This window comes from Sinocyclocheilus grahami, unplaced genomic scaffold (genome assembly GCF_001515645.1).
Source record: "Sinocyclocheilus grahami isolate Dianchi unplaced genomic scaffold, SAMN03320097.WGS_v1.1 scaffold1962.1, whole genome shotgun sequence".
Taxonomy (NCBI): domain Eukaryota; kingdom Metazoa; phylum Chordata; class Actinopteri; order Cypriniformes; family Cyprinidae; genus Sinocyclocheilus; species Sinocyclocheilus grahami.
In genome coordinates, this window is record NW_015507141.1 from 7,681 (window position 1) to 18,547 (window position 10,867).

The following is a 10,867-nucleotide window of genomic DNA, read 5'->3' on the forward strand; positions in this document are numbered from 1 at the left end:
CGGCGTGGCATGGAGGTGATCAGTTTGTGGCACTGCTGAGGTGGTATGGAAGCCCAGGTTTCTTTGACAGTGGCCTTCAGCTCATCTGCATTTTTTGGTATCTTGTTTCTCATTTTCCTCTTGACAATACCCCATAGATTCTCTATGGAGTTCAGGTCTGGTGAGTTTGCTGGCCAGTCAAGCACACCAACACCATGGCAATTTTAACCTTTACTGTTATTTTGCTGACATTAAGTTGACCTTTCTGGAAGAATGTATAGCTGCTACTCAACTGACAATAACCAGAAAGCAGGCTCAGTTGAGTCCTGCTTTCAAAGCATCAAACCCCCACCCCCAAGTAAGAACAGGCACCTTGAGTGAGTTTCATAAGGATCTCAAGTCACAAATCAACTCAAATGTTTGGAGTTCTGCTTAAACACTTGTCAGACTAGGAACAAGAGAGGTAACAGAAGGACTGATTGCATAAAAATGGTTTTATTCAAGTCATGTATCCTGTAACCAGCACTGAAATCATGGACAGGTAGGTGGTCTCAAACGCATTAACTGAAAGGGGAATAGAAGATTAGCTGGATTGCATTCAAGGGGGAATTCAGCCAGAGCAAAGCATGATCAGGATAAAAGCATACTTGGCTCATAGTAGTCAAACACTGACGACCGCTGGCTTGAGATTTTTCCACTGTAAGAATCTGTTTCAGCAGCAGACTATAAGTCATGGGGACGCCTTTGGGAACCTGCAAGACTGAATGGAGGAATAGCAGTACACAAGAATATGGCAGATAGAGATTATACCCAGTGTACACATCCTAGTGTATCTGAAAGAGGTGAGACTATGATCATCTCCAGAATCAACCCGCTCCACTAGCGGGACAAATGAATTGGGAGGAGATCCAAGCTCAACAACGACGACGAGAATAAGCTTCAAACTTTCTAAATCATCTTAAAACTCATACGAACCAGTGACATATCTGCCGTGAAACCTGACGCGAGCTTAATGTCCACTAGAACCATGTTAGTGCTTGCTTTTGGGCCATCATACCTGAATGAAAGTGGGGAAATACATAAACTGGACCAGTTTCAGGACAGTCAAAGCTGTTCTTACTTCACAGTGAAGTTCACCATGAGATTAGCTCTTTGGCAGTCTCCAGTCACCTTCACTTCAACACCCAGTGATCTGGTGACTACAACAGGTGTCGGGATGTTGTAGAAACACACAACCTGTTGTATGAATGCAGAGAAAACACAGAATTAGGATGGGCACAATAGAAATGGAAACCGAGGTGAAGATGCAGACCTGCACAGACACAGGTGGATCCTTTTGCTCCAACACTATATCTGCCAGGAACGTCATTTAGCAGCTTCACCTGATACAGCAGCCTGTTGTCTCGATTCACGTCAAAGATATAAGAGTCTCCTACCACTGAGGACTGTACAGTAACAGTGCTGGAACATTTCAGCAGCATACAGAGACAGGGCATGAAGAGCCACCACAGTGTCCTAAAAATAAAGCACCAGATTAAAAACTACTCCGATATGATGTTTGTGCTCATGTTTGGTAGTCGGTCACCTGGGTGGAAGAAAAGCCTCCATAAGGATTCTGCTGGGCCACGAGCCAGTTGACAATGCGGTTAGCATAGCCCAGATTAGCGGTCGTGAGAGGCTGTACAGAGAACCGCCAGCAGCACATAGGAGTTGATCTCCACCGCCAGAGTGTCACCAGATGTAGTCTGAGACCAGTGGAGCTTCGTGCCTTAGGACGAGACAGTTGATGCCAAAGAACCTGAATCTCAAATGAGAGACTAGTGAATCTCACCTTCAGAAATGGCAACATTGTCCAAGGCATTTAAAAGCTGTGCTCGAGTGCTGGTCTCTCCAGCCAGACTGAAGGTGTAGGCAAGCAGAGCCGTGGTGTAAGTGTTTCCCAGGTTCCCAACAACAGGCCTCAAGCAAGACAGGGCTTTGGTAGCGACAGGATCCTGGAACGAACACAGGCGTCAAAACAGAAAGGCCATCTGAAGTGATCTCATACAACTATTGGAGAGGTTTTTACCATGACGGGGAAGCCTAGTTCAAGCAGTGATGCTACAATGTAGGCGGTCATTGTCACGCGGTCACCAACCCCACCCTAAAACAACCCAGTATACAGAGTTAGAAGAATGGTCTCAGACCTCACGTCTAGTGTATTCTAAGAAACATGTAATGCACCTTCATTTCATTGTGGTACAGAGTTCCCTGCTGTATAAAGCAGCCATCTGAACCCTGCTTGCTGATCAACCAATCGGGATTGGGGTGTATGGGGTCCTGGAAGAGAGAGAAAGAGGGGAAAAAAAAAAAAAAAAAAAAACCCACACACAACCCACCAAACAGACTAGTCAAAACAGAAAGGCCATCTGCAATGAGCTCATACAACTACTGGAGATGTTTTTACCGTGACGGGGACACCTAGTTCAAGCAGTGACGCTACAACGTAGGCGGTCATTGTCACGCTGTCACCAACCCCACCCTAAACACCCCAGTATACAGAGTTAGAAGAACGGTCTCAGACCTCACGTCTATTGTTACAGTGTATTCCAAGAAACATGTAATGCACCTTCATTTCATTGTGGTACAGAGTTCCCTGCTGTATGAAGCAGCCATCTGAACCCTGCTTGCTGATCAACCAATCCTTTGCACTCTGCAGTACATGTGGATCAATGAAAATAAATTGCCTCGCCAGACCAAAAGACCTCAGGACGAAGGTAGTGAGCTTGGCCATGGAGAAGTTGACAAACTGAACTTACAAACTGCTGGTGCCATAGATCATACATGCACACGCACACACTAGAACAGCATAAAACGCACCAGGTGTTCGATTCATCGTAACCAAATGTGCTGTATGAACCGTCACTGTAGTTCAGTTGTCCTTGGTATCCTTTTCAGGTCAAAAACCACACGGAAATTGGTCAGGAAGTGTGATCGACAGTCTGACACAATCAATGGTTATACTAGCAGGACTAAACCTCCTTGTAATTTAGTCTTCAACATTTTAAAGGTGGATCTGCTCATCCATACCACTTTGAAGGTAGCCCGTAGCTGTCTGTCGAATGGCTGCTTGAAGTTGCTCTGTGGCTTCCAGGTAAAGCAGGATGTAAATATTGGGAGCAAGAACGATCATATTCTGTTCTCCACAGCCATATGGCATTTGTAATAACCCATCTAGATTCTTCAGGGCACGACCCATTACGTCTCCTACAAGAGGGAAAACAACCTACATCAGAAATGTTATTCTGCCAATCACCACGTGTCAGTTTCTGCTCCGTGAAATGTTTTACCAAGGACTGAAACGGAGCATCTGGCTGATCCCTGAACCACATTTGTTGGAAACGTCAGAGTCACGTCTTCAGAAAGAATGTTTCCTGCAGACCGAACACAATGGATCAGCTTTGAGCACCAGGCGAATATTTGGCTGTACAAGAATGCATTTGGGAATCACCAAGTGCAAAACCCACCCTTTGGACACAGTAACCAACTGTGGGTGTTTGTCCTTTCAACTCCTTCAGGCTATAAAACAGTAAACGGTACAGCAGCATGAGCGCCATGATCAAACTCCAGAAAGCTGGTTAACACTTACCAGAACAAGTAGACTTCGTCAATGCGTCCCCTCGTTGGCACAGTTACGGCCTCAGTGCCACATGAAGTCCGGGATGGTTCAGCTGAAGCACTGACCGTTACATTAACGTGTCCTGCAGTGACAGACAGGAAGCAAGCAACACCTCATACACAAATTTAGGGAATCAGACAATCAAATACAGACAGAGTACAGAAGCCGTAAACACCCATTTAAAGGTCTTTCTCCCATTGGCACAGAGACAGGATGAAGGCGGCTCATTAATTGGTCCAAGAGTAAAGGCCAAGGAAGAAGCTGGAGTCACTTTAACCTGCCAACAAAATGCATATGGAGTGCAGAAACACAAGACCTTCTCTATACAGATCCATTATATAAATAAAACCCATACCATGATGCACTCAAAAGACTCTCCACGGATGGAGTAAGGCAGGGAGAGCTCCAGGAAGAAGGGCTGGAAGACAGTCAGCTGAACTGGAAGAGCCAAGCCAAAACCTTTGGAGGACAGGCAGAACGCCTCCGTCTCCCATGTGGTGATGGTGTCAGGAACCTTCAGAGGAACTCTTGTGGATCCAGTGCCACTGAAGGACAGCAGAAAAGCGAAATAAGTGGAACAGTAGTAGTAAAAACTGTAGGCAAGTGGCTTTAGATGGAACAATATTCTTCACTAACTCCACTTGAGCAAGCTGCCAGATCCAGGTTTCTGGCAAAAGTCCTGACGGTCACGTCAAAGGAGTGCTTGACTCCAGCATTTTCTGCTTCCAGAGGAGCAGCAGCCGGAGCCACACCAAAAGCAACTGCATCATTCCTTTCAAAGGCTAAAAAGGAGCAATTAAGCACACGTTCTTGCTTTCTGCTTGCACTTTAGCTCTCTAGCTATAAAAGGATCTCAAAAGGTCCCCTTTTTTGCATTTATTAAACTAGAACACACAAATTTACTGATCCACAGAGATAAGGAATAACCTCCCATAACTCAATTCACCATGTCATGCAGAAATCACTTAAGGAAAGAACGGCCTATCTGTATAAGCTTACCTCTAGGGAAGTTGTGATAGTCCTTGCACCGAAGGGCTAATGCAGCGATATTTGCTGCGATCTTCATTCACACGCTCTGTCAGAGTAAGAGGTCAAAACATGGACTTCAAAATCTGCGAGTATATTATTCAGTGACTAAATGGTCATGAATGGTTTTCTACCTTGAAGGTTGTGTAGGCTTCACTTATAGGAATAGGTCGATGGGGTTGAAAACTTATACACTCTGGTTCATCTTCAACACTGTATGGGTAAACGGATCGCATCGGGAGCAAGTCGAACACCTGGGACCATGAAACAACGTTAGTTAGTGCATTGTCGAATTAATGCACTAATGTTTGTTTACTAAAACTGCTATAATGACCACCACATCATAATAGCTTAGGTTTGTCCAATAGACAGCAGAACTCAAATAAAATTTCAGTTCATTCTGGTTCTCAAATCCGATTGGTTGAGAACCGTGAGATATTGTACTGGCACTGCTACAGGAACACCCTTTCACAATTTTGTATCACTCCACTTGTTCTAGCACGGTCTTTTTTTTTTTTTATTCACTGAGCCAATTGTAGAGTACATTAGTCAATATAAGAAACATCTAGCTTCGCGGTCTCTCGCTCCCATTTGGATGCACGTCTTGCCGCATTGCTTCTCTTATAACCTTATTATTTCTCACTAATAACCTAACTGAAGCAGCACATGCCCTTGATACGAATTCTAAAAAAAGTGACATGTTTAACTGTCAACTTGAGCTTTGAATCGGTGGCGGAAGTAGCTCCGCACAAGAGGGTTTTATTAGGCGCTCCGTTGTTTCTCATTTAATTACACATGTTCCTTCAAACTGTTGTATAAACGCAATCACTCGACTGATATCGGCTCTATATCAGCAGCTGTGATTGCCTCTGGCCTAATCACAGCCATACTGATATAGAACTGGTATCGCGCTCGTACTCAAGTGATATTGCCAATATACATTCCTGCACATGTATACCATTTTAGGACTCAAACGTCTTCCTGGCTCCATGATCCGGACACTTTGATCAACAGCGCTGAGGCCACACAGGGATCCTGCTTGAGCAGAGACGGTCAAAGTGTTTTCCTCACCAGGAATGGCAGTAGCTGGAGAAAACTGCAGAGACACCTGGAACATCAAGCTACTACACTTAGGACATGTCACTGCTTCCATGATGTGAAAGATGCTAGTGCTCGTCACACCTCGTTTTGGAAACACATTTCTGTGTCAAAGGATGCACTAGCAGCAACTACATTCTCACTGGGTAGAACACAGAAAGCCAGAATCTGCACTACTGGAGCCATATCAACTGCACCGAAGGGCTAATGCAGCGATATTTGCTGCGATCTTCATTCACACGCTCTGTCAGAGTAAGAGGTCAAAACATGGACTTCAAAATCTGCGAGTATATTATTCAGTGACTAAATGGTCATGAATGGTTTTCTACCTTGAAGGTTGTGTAGGCTTCACTTATAGGAATAGGTCGATGGGGTTGAAAACTTATACACTCTGGTTCATCTTCAACACTGTATGGGTAAACGGATCGCATCGGGAGCAAGTCGAACACCTGGGACCATGAAACAACGTTAGTTAGTGCATTGTCGAATTAATGCACTAATGTTTGTTTACTAAAACTGCTATAATGACCACCACATCATAATAGCTTAGGTTTGTCCAATAGACAGCAGAACTCAAATAAAATTTCAGTTCATTCTGGTTCTCAATCCGATTGGTTGAGGAACCGTGAGATATTGTACTGGCACTGCTACAGGAACACCCTTTCACAATTTTGTATCACTCCACTTGTTCTAGCACGGTCTTTTTTTTTTTTATTCACTGAGCCAATTGTAGAGTACATTAGTCAATATAAGAAACATCTAGCTTTGCGGTCTCTCGCTCCCATTTGGATGCACGTCTTGCCGCATTGCTTCTCTTATAACCTTATTATTTCTCACTAATAACCTAACTGAAGCAGCACATGCCCTTGATACGAATTCTAAAAAAAGTGACATGTTTAACTGTCAACTTGAGCTTTGAATCGGTGGCGGAAGTAGCTCCGCACAAGAGGGTTTTATTAGGCACTCCGTTGTTTCTCATTTAATTACACATGTTCCTTCAAACTGTTGTATAAACGCAATCACTCGACTGATATCGGCTCTATATCAGCAGCTGTGATTGCCTCTGGCCTAATCACAGCCATACTGATATAGAACTGGTATCGCGCTCGTACTCAAGTGATATTGCCAATATACATTCCTGCACATGTATACCATTTTAGGACTCAAACGTCTTCCTGGCTCCATGATCCGGACACTTTGATCAACAGCGCTGAGGCCACACAGGGATCCTGCTTGAGCAGAGACGGTCAAAGTGTTTTCCTCACCAGGAATGGCAGTAGCTGGAGAAAACTGCAGAGACACCTGGAACATCAAGCTACTACACTTAGGACATGTCACTGCTTCCATGATGTGAAAGATGCTAGTGCTCGTCACACCTCGTTTTGGAAACACATTTCTGTGTCAAAGGATGCACTAGCAGCAACTACATTCTCACTGGGTAGAACACAGAAAGCCAGAATCTGCACTACTGGAGCCATATCAACGCTAACAGATAGGTGGACCGACACGGATCCACTTGTGACCATATCAGAAGCCCTCATGGTGATAACCTCTGGATAAGACCTGACAAAAGAAACGGGTGCATAAATAGGTGCTGGACAGACCATTGACGCAAGAGGAGAATTTATAAAAAAAAAAATAATAATAATAAATACCCCACACACAGATGTCAGCTCACCATATAGATGTCAGTACTGTAGCCGCCAGACTCTCCAACAAATGAACACTTCACGGTTATAGGAAACACAGCATCACACTTGAGTGGTTGCTCGAACTTTACTGTACTCAGTGCACTAATCGTTGGGTTGTTGGAAGAACCAAGTTGGAGAAGCTGAACAACCCTCCTATCTGTAGCGAAGTATGCCAAATTGTAAGTATAAACAATGGCTGGAGTTGCACTTGCCTGGAGAACAAATGAATTTAGGTACATGCAAGAGAATGATTAAAAAAAAAATATATATATATATAAAATAAATAAAGCAGCAAATCTTACCACCAGATTCAGAGCCGCTTTAGCAAGCTTAACAGTGTATAGGGGGGACGTGGCCAGGCCATTCTGGTTTGTGGTCAGATTCAGCAGCATTTTGTTGGGCCAGCTGTTACCATCCAGCAGATACACCGCTTTGTTCATGATTGGAGTCCCATTGAAATGACCCACGGAGATCTGCTGGGAAAGATTGCGGTTCTGAAAGGGAACCAATGTGAAGGCTTACGCAAATGGACAAACTTTTACTTGCCTTTCCATTAATCATTTCTCCAGGTTCAAAATAATCTGGGAGGGCCAAAAACTTGACCTTGCCAACTTCAAACGTAATGGCCAGTTGCAGATTTTGTCATCACTACATCTGGGAGAAATATGAACAAGAACGCACTGAATAAACAAGTCAACTTCCTCAGAATACTAGCCACTAGTTAAAAATCAGCCCATCTCACCTGTTCCCTCCTCAGTGACATTCACAGTAACAGAAAATAAATCTTGCAGATTCTCAAATCTGGGGTTGAAAAAGAGTGACGTACTGATGGTGAGGGAGGCACAGCCAGTGTCATTCATCTGGTAGCAGAGCAAAGAAAAATCACATTCAAGTCAAGCAAGAGCACAAGAAAAGCCCTCTGCTGCAAGGCAGGAGTCACACACCCTAGCGGTTTTATTCAGGCACTGACGGGTCAACTTAGGAACCAACGTACGGACCACAACACTTCCACCAACACTTGACCAGGTACAGGCTGCCCATATGTGTATCTGGGTAACAGCACAAGAAACAAGATCAAACTGACAAGCCACAAGACGAGAGAATAAGAGTCACTCACTTGGCACAAGCCTCAACTTTCAGTCCCACATCTGCAATGCTGTACATCTGTGGTGTATTTATGGTCACATCAAGCTTGGGCAAAACTAAACCAGAAACAAAACATTTTACATTAAGACCTCAGATCTATTCTTATTGTACTGTTGCATACCGTACACAATGACTTGCCGTATTTTTTCACCTCAAACCTGGGAGGTAATTCTCTCGCCAATGAAAGCTCTGTGTGTACATCCCAACCTGAGCTTCGGGGTTTAACTTGTGAGAAAGCTCCAATATCCACCTTGAGGTAACATTTGCCCACTGACCGATCCGGTTATTAAGATTGTCCTATAAAAACAAATTAACAGCTCAGGGAGGGGAGGGGGAAAAAAAAACCATTTCAAAGACTTGCTCAAGAGCAAATTCTCACCTCTACTACCACCAAACTGTACTGTAAGACAGTGTAATTCTAGGCATTTAAAAGCACAAACATGCTTATGTAGAAAAAAATAATAATTGCAGTGTGAGGTGCTCAAGTTGGTGCACTTTTCACAATTGTTCAGATCACTCACTATGACGAAAGATCATGCCTTACCATTTGATCAAAAGGCACATATTTGGCATCCATGGTGACAACTGAAATGAACTGCAAAACGAGACTACAATAAACTCCCATTCATTACATAATGCACTTGAAATGATCAGAACTTGCAATATAATGGGCTTTCTACAGCTGATATTTATCCAAGCGTCATTTGTAGCTCACCCGCTTGTCCTGGATTATAGATAGGTTTCTGTTTGAATGAAAGTCAAAGGCAGGTAACGTCTGAACATGACTTTCCTCTCTTCAGTCACTTTGAAGACTCTCCCTTTAACTTCCACCTGAAGCTTCTGCAACAATTCTCCATCTACTTGAGGAGCCTATAGAGAAATGCCCATTTTATGTACAACAAACCAGATTTAAAAAAAATTCTACATCATGACGACAGACCTGGAAACTAAAGCATCGGTGAAACGCCATCCGAGAGCTCTGCTGCACAAGTGGTGTGATCACATTTCTCTCATCAAGCAGAGAAATGGTCATTGTGAGTTTCTCTTGGGGTTTCAGAAGACTTGCACACAATGTGGCTTCAGAACCGGACTCAATCACTCCAGGAAACGTCACTATAAATAACCTGTGAAAACATAGGTTCAAAATCAGGTCAGAACATGGTTGAACGGTCACAGAAAGTGGCTGCCCGGTTTATAAAGTCCAAATATTTAACCAGCTAGTTAGAATACGTTTGATGGAAAAAAGGATTTGATGTTCAGGACATAGTAACAGTAATTAAGCTATGTCCCCTGAGGGCGTATTACCCCACAGACTAGGTTTGAAAATAGTCACTTAAAAAAATAAATAAATAAAACTTGAACATACTCGCTAGCTACATGCCTTACTGTTGTCATACCATATATAACTGATGTTCTACTAAACAAGCTTTAAAACACTTTCCTCTCTGCTGAAAATGAGAATTTACTGTGAAATCCATTTTCATCACCAGAGTAAGCCTCATGAGGAATACTTCTACATCACGCTTGTCAACTTAGTCCATAGTTACCAACAAAAATGTAGCTTGACTATCTTCAGTGGTTATTTTGGAAAAAAAGTGGTGGGGCATACAATTAAAGCTCTGGTGCTTCTTGCCATCTTTAAGTTAAGCAATTCAAACAGCATCAATTACTAGACATAAGGATGCGTCTGTTCACTCCAAAGACCGTTTAATAGTCTAGTAACGTTACTTACGGCCCTGATATCCGCTCAACAACCTCCGGCTCTAATATCGGTCCATGATCAACAGCGATCGGCCCTGATCTCCTGCCATCAACAGCAAAGAAGAAAAGGGCTAAAATGAGCCCCTTCCCAACACAAATATCCATTACAGCCATGAAGAGCGATCATCCAAGTCCAGACAGAAATCGAGCACCTCTTTTCAAATATTTAATAATTGTATTCAAGGAAATGCACATTTTTGTTTCGTGACAGGGTATGGACGTTACGTTGTCAACAGTAAAAGTGAAATTCCTGTATTCTTTGTCACAATGTAACCTGTGACTTACAGTGAGTTCAAGTCCTCCTGGGACGTTCGTACTTACGAGTTGACAAGTCGTAATTAGACGTCAGGTGCGTTCAAGTCAGTTTAGTCGGCACAAGATGGCAGAGTACCTTTTAATAAATTACAAGAAAATACAACAGGGCCTGCATTTTTTTTTACTTGGATTTCAGCTGCGTAACAAGAACATGACCAATTTAGGTTTATACAATTAAACTATCAATTTAAAC

At 43.2% G+C, this 10,867-nt stretch overlaps 1 protein-coding gene and 1 pseudogene across 1 annotated transcript; both read right to left on the reverse strand.

Annotated features, from left to right (window-relative positions):
- Window positions 1–1,124: 1,124 nt before the first annotated feature.
- Window positions 1,125–9,135, reverse strand: LOC107573498 (alpha-2-macroglobulin-like; annotated as a pseudogene).
- Window positions 9,136–9,313: 178 nt separating this feature from the next.
- Window positions 9,314–10,516, reverse strand: LOC107573501 (ovostatin homolog 2-like). The gene is made up of 3 exons (XM_016259934.1): window positions 10,331–10,516; window positions 9,539–9,722; window positions 9,314–9,468 (listed from the first exon to the last, which is right to left on the reverse strand). The coding sequence occupies exons 1-3, from the start codon at window positions 10,471–10,473 to the stop codon at window positions 9,328–9,330; spliced, it is 468 nt and encodes a 155-aa protein (XP_016115420.1). The 5' UTR covers window positions 10,474–10,516; the 3' UTR covers window positions 9,314–9,327.
- Between the last annotated feature and the right edge of the window lie 351 nt (window positions 10,517–10,867).

Excerpts from the sequence above, each read along its gene's own strand:
- LOC107573501 (XM_016259934.1), bottom strand. The coding sequence starts at position 10,473 with ATGGCTGTAATGGATATTTGTGTTGGGAAGGGGCTCATTTTAGCCCTT. Across the intron at positions 9,723-10,330 it reads GTTGAGCGGATATCAGGGCC|GTTATTTATAGTGACGTTTC; the intron begins GTAAGTAACGTT and ends ATGTTTTCACAG. Across the intron at positions 9,469-9,538 it reads ACCGATGCTTTAGTTTCCAG|GCTCCTCAAGTAGATGGAGA; the intron begins GTCTGTCGTCAT and ends ATTTCTCTATAG.